The sequence below is a fragment of the Anser anser genome (genome assembly GCF_964211835.1).
Source record: "Anser anser genome assembly, chromosome: 19".
NCBI classification, from domain to species: Eukaryota; Metazoa; Chordata; class Aves; order Anseriformes; family Anatidae; genus Anser; species Anser anser.
This window is the reverse complement of record NC_139740.1, coordinates 9,405,646-9,418,817: the sequence shown is the minus strand read 5'-3', so window position 1 is coordinate 9,418,817 and position 13,172 is coordinate 9,405,646. Positions and strand designations below refer to the sequence as shown.

At 38.1% G+C, this 13,172-nt stretch overlaps 1 protein-coding gene across 3 annotated transcripts in view; it reads left to right on the top strand.

Moving 5' to 3' along the window:
• CA10 (carbonic anhydrase 10) overlaps positions 1 to 13,172 on the top strand; it is a 202,014-nt gene that overhangs the window by 150,028 nt on the left and 38,814 nt on the right. For all 3 annotated transcript variants that reach the window (XM_083805255.1, XM_083805254.1, XM_083805256.1), the window contains one exon: positions 7,180 to 7,365. In XM_083805255.1, coding sequence (XP_083661381.1) covers positions 7,180 to 7,365 — 186 coding nt within the window. The remainder of the gene's footprint in view (positions 1 to 7,179; positions 7,366 to 13,172) is intronic.

Genomic DNA, 13,172 nt, shown 5'->3' with positions numbered 1-13,172 from the left:
AGGCTAACCATGACCCTGCGGGTCCTCTATTAAAATTATATTTTCGTTACAGAATGGTGTATACATTATTGAAGCACATTATTTTGATCACTGAAAATTGACATATTGTGCTCATTAGCCAGTAAGCCTGAATATTTAATTTATGAGGTTTGCTCCAAGATTTTTACAGATCAGACACTTAAGGGAAGTAAACAGGCAAAACTGAAGATCAGTGAATGGCAGAGATTCTTACTGAAAATGGTGCTTTAAAAAAAAGTGTGTCATGCCATATGCTGAAACATGCTACGTTATGTTAAGCAGGTAAATAGATTAATTGGACTCATTAACATCATTTCCTTTTTAAAACTTTTCAACTTGCAAGATGAAAAGATTATTTTAATCTTTACCCTTCTCTCTTACATTTTACATTTCTTCATACAGACCTTTTTAATCAAATATTGATGATGATGCCTGTTGTTCTTCAAAGCTCAGCACTGACGCTGCAGCTCCCTCCCAGTACGTGGTACTGTATCAAAACTCTGGGATTTCCTTATCTCTAATTTTTTTCCCACCCAGAAAACTTCTTCTTTTTTTTTTTTTTTTTTTTTTTTTGCAAGCAGAACACTGTATTTTTTCCAGAAAAAAAAGCACACTGGATATGTCGCTTATCTGGTGGCCTCCAAGCCACCTGCTGAACCTGCAGCCTCCAAACACAGGGGGGTAGACCAGAAGAAAGCTGCTTGACTAATGTGACAGACTCAACACTTTTGTCCCACAGCCAAAACTACCACTTCTGAAATCGAAGGCACGGATTACAGCCGTGTCACAAACCAAACCAACCAACCAACCAAATGATTTTAGTTTTTATTTTCTTCCTGGCCGTGGAAGTCCCAATGGTATAGAGGTGATAGCTCTATGGTATGGGTCAACAGTGCTCTCTGCTGGTAGCAGGGAAAGGTTGCAGGAAAAACAGCTAGAATCTACCTTAAAATATAAGCATGAAATACTTTGAATATATATGTCTAAAGCCCCAAGACATCTATATGCAAATATATAAAATATCGTAATTTAAAAGTCCGAGAAAGTATGTTCTTTATTATACTGAATAAAAATTCAGAAATAATTCCGAATTATTCAGAAATAATTCTGGAAATGATGTTATATGAGCAGTGTTTCCACAGTTTCCTTACATAATGTTGCATATGTTGAGCTTAAGATAAAGGCAGGGAAAAAGCGTTATGAAGAATAAATATTCAAATGTACAAAGATACATCAAATGCACTTGAATGTTCTGTAGAAAGCAATTGCTTACAAACAGTTAAAGAAATACAATCCTTACATACGCGTACAGAAATACTGCAGAACAAGGACAGAGCTCTGAAATTTTCCATAACAGTTTGTAAAAAATCTGCACAACAGTTGTCTCCTATTTAACATCAATCTCTTCTTTAAGAGAAGACTTTAAAAACAATTATACTTTTTTAAACAACTGTTAAATACCTTTGAAGAATATCACTGAAATATCTTTTATTTTCCATCATAAGTCCCCTGTTAACAACTCCTAGAAAATCACAACAGCAGCATAAAACTACTTCTAAAACTAACTGGATGCCGTAAGCACAACATTAAGAAAAGGTATGTTCTTCTCTAGGCGCTGCTTTGAAATAAGGGAAGGTAATCCTGGTGCAGAGAACTAAGCAGTGTGCCTTAGCACATCTCAACTCCTACTTTGGTGTGATGCTCAGTCACAGTCCTAAAGTCAGATTTCAAATCACAGACATGCCCTGGAGTCTACAGAAACTCTCTTTTCCAACTCTGAAGCAGTCTCTGCTTTGCACAAGAGAGATACAAGCAGCTTACTACAGCACAATCAATCCAAATCAATTGGACAATATTTGTATCACAGAAAGCATCTGGTCAAGATACTACAAACAACAACAAAAATCACTAAATGAAAGTGCTTGGAGTACTCAAAAAAAAACCCAAAAACAAACAAAAACAAAAACAACAACAACAACAACAAAACATTAATCAGTTTGCTGCTGTACTTAGAAACTCAAGCTTGGGTGACCTGAGCTACAGCCAGAAGTGTTGGAGGGGACAATCCTGCTGAAAGGACAATCCCCAGGCAGAAAACAGTACAGCCTAGTAGTAAAGCTTACTGACACCTGGGAGACAGAAGACAATTGCATATTTATTTATGCATTTGTGAAGCACCTTGGGACCCCTAGATGGCAGATACTAGGGAAAGATTAATATTACTATTTTAATGTCTCCATGGAGCCCTGGTCCCCCCATGAGCCTCCTAGGGCCACAAGTTGAGCAGAAACCTGTTGGCACAAGATGTGTCCCTTAGGTAGGATCCGGGTCACCTGCTGCCCTCACCACATTGACACCGAATGGCAGAAAGTGAAGTCAAGACAAAGCAAGTGGCATTAACAGCTCAGGTGCTGGTAAAGGGGCAGAAAGCCCACCCCCCCGAGCTTGCAGAGCTGCTGTCGTATTCCATAAACCATAGCATTCAGGAGGAAAGTACAGAAGCCAGTTGGCAGGCAACAGAAATGTGGCTATTGCAGGGTAGAAAACTGGGGCATTACACCACCTTCAAAACACTCTTCAATACTAAGTGATTTGCTTCCCTACCCAGCGCTAGGCCTTCTTTGACTGTACCTATTTTCATCCCAAAGAAAGAAATGTCTAATACCACAGATAAGATCCAAGGACACCATAGCAGGGAGCCATACACAATTGATTTTCTCGCTTCCTTACATTCAGTGCTGCTCCACTGGCAGGTACTGATACAAGTTAAAAAATGTTCTTGGAACTGTTCTTCAGACCACTGTTACCTGAATAAATCCAAAATAGCGAGAGACTATTTCACTATTTTGTCAAGACCCTTGGGAAGCAGAGAGCCTGCTGAAGAAAGGTGACAGTCAGCTGCTGCCGTAGCATGGGACTAAAAGGCAAAGAATCCATCTCAGCTCCTTCGCCTTTCCTCTTGCACTCCTTGCTTACCCTCCTAGCATGGGTTCGCCCCCAAACAGGCTTCTCTTTCTGTCACCTTTCCTGCATGGGGTTTTGAAGGCTGTTTAATCATAGACTAAAATGTAAAGATGTAGGACATGAAAGAAGTTCTGAAAATTATTTAGTTCAGGACTAGTTCTGGAAGAAAATAGTAAGTGAGCAAGATAGATGGTTAACTAGGACACCACGAAATGTTTTCATACGTGAAGGGTTGAAGAATAACATTAGGAAAGATTGTTTCAGTTAATTTTTTTTCTAATGGTCATAAAGATCTTTGCAGTTCCAAAATAAACGCGCATCAAAGAATTTGTGTTTATTAGTTAAGCACTTCTACTGATCTTACTTGTGTTCCACCTTTCAAGCAGCAGACTCTGGACTTCTTTGTGATCGTAGGACTAGCAGGTTACACAGGTACTGCATGAGTATTGAGAGCTTCCTTAGAAATGTAGTATGGAATATATTAGCAGTACGTGCCTGCCTTGCATCAAGATAAAGAGAGAGAATAATGCTGCTGGGGAATTATGTGCACAAAGCTCTGTGAAGCAAGAATTAAAATGAATGAGATTAAATAGAAAATAACTACATCAGGAATACGTTAATAATTTAATTAAAGCCTACCAAAGTTGAAATATTCCACAATTAAGGCTAAAGCCCATCAACATTCTCTGTTCTACTTGGGGATTTTGCCATAGGTAAAATTACCTGTTTGGAAATACTTCTCAATGTTTGAGGAAAATTGGGTCAACTAAGAATGTGGTATGATCGTTAACTTTGAAAATGTTGGATGCAGCTGTTTTCTCAGGCAGACTTTTACTAATGTTTTGATATATATTTTCTTTAGTGCACTCTTATTTCTGGTGGATAAAGTAAACGTCGATATCAATCCTTTTGAAAACGAGGAGGGGGAAATACTGCTTTTTTTTTTTTTTTTTTCCCTAAGCTTGTTTGCTATGTAATTATCATTACATAACATTTTTTAGTAAAGTTAAAATATATTAAGTCAAACATCAAGGTAAAACAAAAATGTTATTAGCAGAGCAAGAAGCAACACAAAGGCCATGACTGTGAAGGTCTTAGCACCAAAGATTAATTTGACAAATTAAGGAAATAGTTATACAGATCTTAACAGATCTTTTATATTACCCTTTTAAACTACTCTATAACATTTTACCCGATCCACAGAAAGGTATAAAAATTTAATTCTGTGCTCTGTGGAGTAGTAGGTATTGTTGTCTGTATCAGGCTAAGTCAAGATCTTTCTCAGAAGACACCCCTGTCTTCCTACCGCGTATCTTATAGGAAAATGTACAAAATACAGAGAATACCACCGAGCCGACTTCTGTGCCTGAGGCCTGTTACAAGACCACACGCAACTTTGCTGCCCACAAGACCAGCTGAGTTTGATGTTCCAAAGTGACTGTGCACCATCACTTTAAAGGCTCAGTACCATAAAATATAGAAAAGCCCTATTTATCAAGAGCTTCAAATAATAAGATCAGAACCTACTTCTTCATAGAATGTTTTCTGCTGAAAAAAATGCAAGGCAAACTTCTTACTTTCTTGCATGACACCTTCCTACTGAGTGTAATGCATTTGTAGACTCTGAGCTTGCAAGCCGGTGATTGCACTAAGCAATACTATGTCCTACAACTGTAAGCGGTTACACTAAAAAGTACACTTTTAAAGGTCATAAGATGTTGAGCTTGTATATAAACCAGACAATATCCTGAACTGCAATAGAGAATTTCACACAGCAATATGTTAACGCTTCCCATAAGCAGGGACTGCCTTATTATACAAACACTGAGGGTCAGAAAGTCTCCAGATTTATTTATTTATTTACTTTTAAAAAGTTCCTTAACATTTCCATCTTTTATCTGTATGTATTCCAGGTAAATGGCAAATGTAAGACACTTCTGTTCTCCTTGTAGTGAGCAAATGCCCTCAACAGAAACGCCCATTAGAAGTCACAAGTAAGGGTGGGGGACTTTGACACTCTCAAGAAAAGAAATGGGCAGGGTCACATCGGTGCAATTGCGTCCAGGATCTGGATTCGTATACGTGGCTGCTCTACCCCATGCACACAATCACAACCAGAAAGCCAGTGTTTCATTTAAGCCAGAAAAGGCTCAAAAAAGGGGCAAAACCGTGCATTTTTGACATTGAAGATCTTAGATTTTGTCCTTCCTGGTGACAAGTTTCTATGTCCATGCAGGAGGCTCTTACAGTTTGACTTCAGGTGTCCGTCCCTCCCTGCAGGTCAGAAATGAGGCATGTCGGATACTTCATTTCATTACTGGTGTTTTTTATCTGCACTTATGTAGGGAAATTCTGTTTTAAAAGAGTCAATACAATTTCATTACAAGCACTGCATTTTTATGAGGGGGAAAATGAGAAAGACAAATGTTACTCCTGTTCATGCATTTGTCTCTTATCGTTTCCCCTCTCTGCTCTACAGAGAGTTATTTGATTCATATTAGAGGTTATTTGGGTCACTTTTACCTTGAGAGAGAAAATAATGGTAACCTAATTTGAGATTTGTAGCAATTTAAGTAAGAAAATGAATTCTGAATATTTTGCACAGTTTCTAAATTTAACTGAGTGTTCAGTGAAGCATGAGTTTCCGAATGCGAATAAGAGGCTTTAAACCATTTCCCCCTATTTGTTTTTAAACTACATTTCTTACTTATGATAAGCAATTTTATGTCATTCATATGCAGTGTACTGAAACTGAATCCAATAAACTGACCTTCTTTACCTATTAAACTAAACTTGGTATTATTATGCATGCAAAGTCAAGCAGAAAACTAAGGGGCATTTACAAACAAAATCATTGTGTTTTATTTGAAATGAATAGGAATATTTGTGTTCATTGCTTTTCATTAAAAAAAATTCCTCCTTATTTTTCAATTGGAATAAACAAAAATAGAACATCTGTATCAAAGTTTAAAAACCTACGATAATCAAAAGCGGTTTTAATCTCATCCATTTAATTCTATTGCACAGTCTGTGCAGTGTAACTTTTTACAACATACTGTGCAACAAAACACATCATTTAAACTCCGTAATTAGTATTGCAGATAAAATGACACTGCAGCAATGTTAATTACTATAGCACTGATGTAGTACAGGATATAATACATAATAGTCATGTCTTTAATTTTAAATTGAAATGCAACAAAGCATATTATTGCTGCACTTCCTCTTCTTAAAGTAAATGAATGTTATTCAAGTGTACCATTTGTATCCATGCAGAATGTTCTTAAATCACAATTCTACTTTAACCCAAGCTGGCGTATTTCACTTTCTAATAGCATAAGTTAAGGAACTTCTTACTATAGGAACCTTTCCTGGCAGTGGGAAATATGACAGAAATATATTCCATATTAAACATTTCTACAATCATTTTCTTTTTCATTACAGCAACTGTAAATCAGTTTTCATATGAAGCGTAGCATTCAGTCTTTTTAAAAATAAAGATGAATCTTAAAGAGCATTACAGCTACTTGAGGTGTAGTAGGAACTGGAAACATATGATCAAACTGTAATTAATTCTGTTCTACTATGTCTAAAATACCTGTCAACTGCAAACATAAAGCATTCGTAACAGGGTCTTGCAGAGAAGGACAATGAAAGTTTTTACCTGCAGCACCAGGAAGAATAGGGCTCCCTATTTTATGAATAATTATATCTCTGCTTTTGTAGCACCTTTACTTTTGGATAACTTTGTTATAAATATTAAAAGAAGAAAAAAATGAGTTAAATTTCAGATTTGTTCGGAGTATACTTGAATAATTTATGCCAGCTGAAATGTACCCATTTTCAGTGGAGAAATTTTGTAATGAAGTCATTATTCAGATCTCACATAAAAAATATTCTAAAAGCCTACTTATTTAGAAGTATAATAATCCTATACATTGTGTTAACCACATGCCCCTGGATAAAACATGTACACATAGATTTAGCAAAATATTTGAATATACAGTATAAGGTTCAAAGCAGAACTTGAAGTATATCCTCAGGTTGTGTATTTCATCTCACAACAATAAGAGACATTGCTACATTTAAATGAAGGTGTGTAAGGTGCAAAAGCTTGAAGTACGTGTAACCGGCTTCAAGGATTTACAAATGATATTGACAAAATGTTTTGTTTTTTTTTTCTCTGATATTGTTTAGGTCAGCGGGACAATGTATAATACAGGGAGACACGTATCTCTACGATTAGACAAAGAGCATTTGGTCAACATCTCTGGAGGGCCGATGACATACAGCCACCGCCTCGAGGAAATCCGGTTACACTTTGGAAGCGAAGACAGCCAGGGATCAGAGCACCTACTCAATGGACAGGCTTTCTCTGGGGAGGTATGTCAGCACAAGTGGAGTTACAAATGAACCAGCCTGAAAGGGCACGCTTTCCTTTTCTGCCTGAAGGTATTTGCAAACTAATTTGTACTCATAAAAATCCCCACTTTATCCGTGAGAAATTCATTTTTTGGTTGTTGGCTGTGTTGGTTTTTTTGGCCCATGCATTGCTATATGAGTCATATCTAAAAATGAAACCGTGGTATTAATTGCACTCATAGATACCATAGATTCACAAACAAACAGCTTACAAAGTAATTGAGTATGCTTTGGTCGGTCCTCTATTTCTCTAGTAAATGCAAATACAAGACTAACCATGAAGTAACACTGAAGATGCTCTATTTTTTTTTGATAAAATGCTAATTTACTGCTCACTAGCATGTAACATTTTACATTGACCATTGTTCCGCCTTCAATTTATGTAAGAAATAAGGTGAAACTTAATTTTACTGATGGTTCCACAGAACTCTGCTGCTCTGCTCAAGAAATAAACCCCACAAGTAAACAATAGCAGAATCAGTACTTACTTTATCTTTTAAATGCATATCTGTAATTGTCCCAGAAAAGACTATAATTTGATGATCTTGATAACTACTTGCAGGACAGCTCATTACTTCTGTCGGATAAACATTTTAGCCTTGGAGTACTATTTGAAGATATATAGGAAAGTTTGCACATTTTCTGATACACAAAGCAGAATCTTTTCACTCTTCATACGTACGAGCAAGAAGAGACTCGGGTTTTGTAGCACCCCATCCTCCATCAGCCCGTGCCATGACTGTGAACTGGCGTGCAACTCTGCTCCACAAATAAGGCAATGCTTCAGAGTAGGTGTCAATTATTGTAGGGATTATTTTTAAAGATACTCTTAAGTACCCTGTTACCATTCGTTCAGAAGACCAAAATGAATAGTTTTCATAGTAAAGAACTTATTTTGTTAGGGAAGAATAAACAAATTACCATCTGCGCTGTCTATCACAGGTTCTGGTGATGAGACAATTAATGCATGGCAATTTCTTTGGCATTGTGCAACAGCAGTTATTTAAGAGTAGGCCATTATTTAAGAGTAGGCCATTAACTGCAGAATTGTCAAATAATGTTGTAATTGATGGTAATTATTTGCTTTGATAAGCTGTGTAGATATATTAATATAGCCAGTGGCAGCTTTTTCAAGAAATTATTCATGCCTTACACAACTGCCTTCCCATTGCCTTGTTTAAGTTCTGATAAGTGGACTTATAATGTATTGCTCCTTCAAGAGCTGAAAGTTAGGATCTAGTGTTGTAGTAAATAAGGTCTTTGCTTTGCCAAACAGATTTACAGAAGAAGGCTATCCAAATGAAAACTGTTTGACTGAAGAAAGCAAAAATAGGGTTGAAACATACCAGGCACTTGATATGACATATCAGTATGGTTTCAGATATTTTTAAAGGAGTAGACAAGACAGAAATTCATCACTCATAGACTATAACAAAAGTAAACATGTAGAGCACTTATTTTGTTTGCTATACTTAATACTTAACTAGGCTCTTCTGGCTTCAGAAATTTTGAAGTACAGTAATAAATGCAGCTGGCACTGGACTGAAAGACTTTTACTTTCTTTTCTGAAGACTAGACATGACAGTTTATGACATTTTAATTCTCCTTCAGCTCTTCTTCCTGTAGCCAGGATAATACTAATTTAAACAACATCCACATGGCCACAGGAAATCTTGATTCCTGAAACAACCAGATATTAAACAGCTATATTTGAGACACTGCCCTATTGTGCTTGAAATATCACTAACTGATTTAAAGAAGGTTCACACCAAAATACCAAAAGAGGCAGTGAGACTTCAAAGTGGAAATAACATGATGGTTTCTTGGATGAGAGCACGGTAGCAAAGCAGCTGCTCGGCTGGGACAGCTACAGAAGCTGCTGACCCAGCTGCCCACCCGTTTGAGGCATGCCTGACTGCCTGTGAACAGCCGCTGGAGTTCATAGCACAGTCCTCAGTGAAACCACTGAGCTTGAACCTTAGACGATGCAGAGCTATGTTGTCACACTTGCCAGCTGGAGCCCTTGTTTAAATGCCCTGAATCTTTTCCAGGCAGTGCCCAGCCCATTTACTGGCTGAGCAGAAAAGTCAGCTTCCTAACTTGGTTTGCCAACATCAGCAGTGAGACAGCACGATTAGCTTCCACTACCCTCAGTGTTCCCTCAGGAGTTTCTAGACCAGGATCATTGCCTTCTTATTACTTCTGACTTATTGCAGGAATACATTTTGTTATTAAAATTTGGTATTATTTGCTTACAGAGACCTCAAGTTTTTATTAATAAAAGCATAAAATCCAGCTAAGTGGAAACCACTGTAAGTCAGTAAGTCACGCACAGCTGGATCCACAGCATATGCAGGTTTCATCTAGTTATCTGAATTCCTCCTGCAGTGAATGGAGAGAGATTGGCATCTTCAGAGGATGATCATTCCTGACAGCCAGAGACATATCTCTTAGGACAGGACAAATCACCCTGTGGAAATGCATCTCCCCTGACAACGGAGCAGAGACAAGCAGCTGGCCAAGTAGCTTAGACTAGATGCCTCCTTTTCAGATGCTGAGATGAATTCTATCCTTCAAGGATGTACTTTTCAAAGGTTCAGATAGCTGTTGTGGGCAGCCAGACAGGTAAGCTCCAGTAAGGTCAAGTATTAATTACTAATTTGAATCTGCATCTACACAGTTAAGTTTTATTAATAAAACACATACTGTTTCCAAAGTACAGGCACAGAGTCAAATCAATCATGTTGACTAGCATGGGTGCAAACTTTCAGTGAAGGATGGCAGCTGACAACGTTCTTCGGATATACATTCATCCATACAAGTGCTGTCTGTATAAATAAGTGATTTTCAATAAGCTCCCAACACTGGGAGCTGTAATGTTTACAGCTCTCAGCAACTATAATAAGGAAACTATAGACCTGACTTTATGGTTACAGAGTACGTGACGGTATAAGGTAACATGTTTCAAGTCCACTGCTGCTAATTATTATCACTTCTGTGGTGGGTGATACTGTCAGAAGAGATGGGATAAAGAAAAATAACTGCATAACTGAATTAGTTTAATTTGTGCAGGTAACCACAGCAATGAAGAATTGCTACCCTGAGCTTTAGCAGGTGAAGGCAAGCAGAGAAAAATCGTTGCAGGATTACACTGTTTGGTTGCTAATTGCACACTAACACCCACAACACTGCTCTGTTGCTGCTGCTCTTATTTGTGTTGGACAAGATCACTATGGAGTTTACTGCAACCTCTAGTTTGCCATGGAAACAATGCCCAGGGATGAAGTTACTCAAGCAGTGTGATGCACTCGAGTAGATCACAATCAGCTTGCTGTTCCTCCTCCTCTCTCCCCCCATCCATTTCTGTCCCCTCACTTTCACTGATGCTGAATTCTCCAGTGCACGTTAAAGTCAGTGTATTGGAGAGAGAAAAGGGACCCTGGGTGGCAGCTGGGCAAAAGAGCAGTGCCTCTGCAGCAGCACTGGCAAACTGCTAGACTGGCTCAAACACACCAAGTGAAATCCAAATCAGAGAAGGCAGGCAGAAGCTGTCAGACAGCCTCAGCACATCTTGAACTAGGAGCAGTGTGTTTACACATCTGGAAATCCAACCTAAGATCCATGCTAAGCAAGAGGTTTGTTCTTAGAACTTTTTTTTTTTTTTTTTTTTTGCCTAATGAAGATGTTCCACAAGCGCACAGGCACTCAGAGCAAGCTAGAGAGCACTGGAGCAGTACCATGGAATGAGAAACAATCTAGAAATAGCAATTTGCTTCAAGAAGTACTGTGTCTGAGTGATACTGAGAGACTTGTAATTTCCAGGCTTTAACATCTAACTAGGTGTTAAAGGCTGTCAGGAGAGATCTCTACAATAATCTGGTTACCTTTTAGCCTGTAATTATAACTTTAATAGACAGAATAACTGAACTAATGCTTAAATAGCTTGAGTAGAAGGGCTTTAAAATTGTGTATCAGATTATCGACAATATGTTTGACACTGCTAACATGGAAAGAATGAAAGGCTTTGGAATATTTAAATAAATTGAGCATTTGCTTGTCCCTCAGATACATAGCTGAGTGCATTCAATTCTCTACTCCTCGCATAAGCATCCTACTGTATTATAACAATTAAAAGAAAATCTTGGCTCAAGCAAGGTCCCCAGCTAGGACACGAATCAATCTTGCCTGCTGCCTAATAACTCTATGCAAAACTGCTTCTAATCCTTCTGAGTCTGTATCATTTAACAAAAGACCCTTCTTTAAGACAGAAGAAGCAGAAAATATGGCAGAATAGTGCTGCTGTTCAAGCTCTGTCTACATTGTTAGAGTAAAAATTAAATAGATCAGGTAACTGAATCTCCAAAAGCTTCATGTTGAAAATAGGCCCCTCTAATATTACTATGTGGCAAAATCTTACAAATCAACACCATTTTGTTTCCTAAGCAAAAAAATATATATATATATATAAATAAATAAACATGCTGCAGGAGAGCTCCAATCATTTTATGGTAATGCATTGTAGTAGTAGACTTTAAAAAGAAAGTTAAGGAGCTTAATTATTTGGGGTTATGCACTTTTCACATACTCAAGATCTAGAAACTCTCAAACAAGAGGCCGTAGTCCAGAATATATTAAAAAAAAAAAAAACTCCTTCTCTGCCCACCAAGTTACCTTTTGAAAACCCACTGACACATTATAAACACACAGTAATAAGAAATAAAATGAGAGCCAGAACACTAACTAGGTAAGTGAACTCTATGCACACCATTTGAAACAGATATTTACTTCTGCTACTGCTAATAACCCCTAAGAAAACCAAGTAAAATATAAGAAGACAGGAGTGGGAGAAGAAGCATGGAAATTCTGAAATACCAGCCTTCTCCTACTGCTTTGATTTCTATGTGAAATCAGGAAAACTTTCCCTGAGTAGGGAACTTCTAATGATACTAAAGGATTACTTATCAGAGAGATCAGTGTTGCAAATCCAACTTCTGATATTTTTAGAAGCAGGACTGACAGATAAACAGCCTATGAGAAGCATCAGGCCAGCTGGAATAATTTAATCCATCCTGCTGCAGAATTAGAACGGTCTCAATTGTTAAATCAGCAGCAGTGATTTTGTCACTGAGACCTCCGGTACACCTTTGATTTGCCTGTGTGGTTCCAAATAGTCTCCCTCAAATTGCTTCTGTTGGTATTGCTTATAGCAAACAGAAAAACTTTACCGAAATAGACCGGATGTAGCCATATATGAACTATGACTTCAGTTATGTAGGCAAAACACAACAGGTCATGGCTGATTAGTATGTCAGAGGAAACTGTAAGCAAACCACCCGCGTCTTCTTTCATTTGGTAAAGCCCCCATCTTCTTCCAAAACTTGTCACCTAGTAAATGTTCAGCTGTGACTCCCATGTGAAATTTGGCTCAGGTGCTGACTTATGTGCCCATTCTGCACAAAAGCATGTTTCTCCACACAGTTCCGTACCCAACATTTAGATTCCTCACCCAGGTCTGCTGAGGCTGGGCGCAGAGGACAGCGGCCTCCTGCTTCTTCACAGCTGCCTTTCCACAGCAGGCAGGGCGCAAGCGCACCCTGCTATGCCCCGTGCCGCGGGCACTCCTGCCAACAACCTGCAGAAAAAGTCTGAAATTCAGATCTGTCAGTTGCCACGGGCCATCTGCGTTACATTTTGGAAATTGTCTATGAAATGATACAGGTCATTTTTAAGTATTTCAGCCAGCAGACAAGTTTACTGTACTCCCGTGC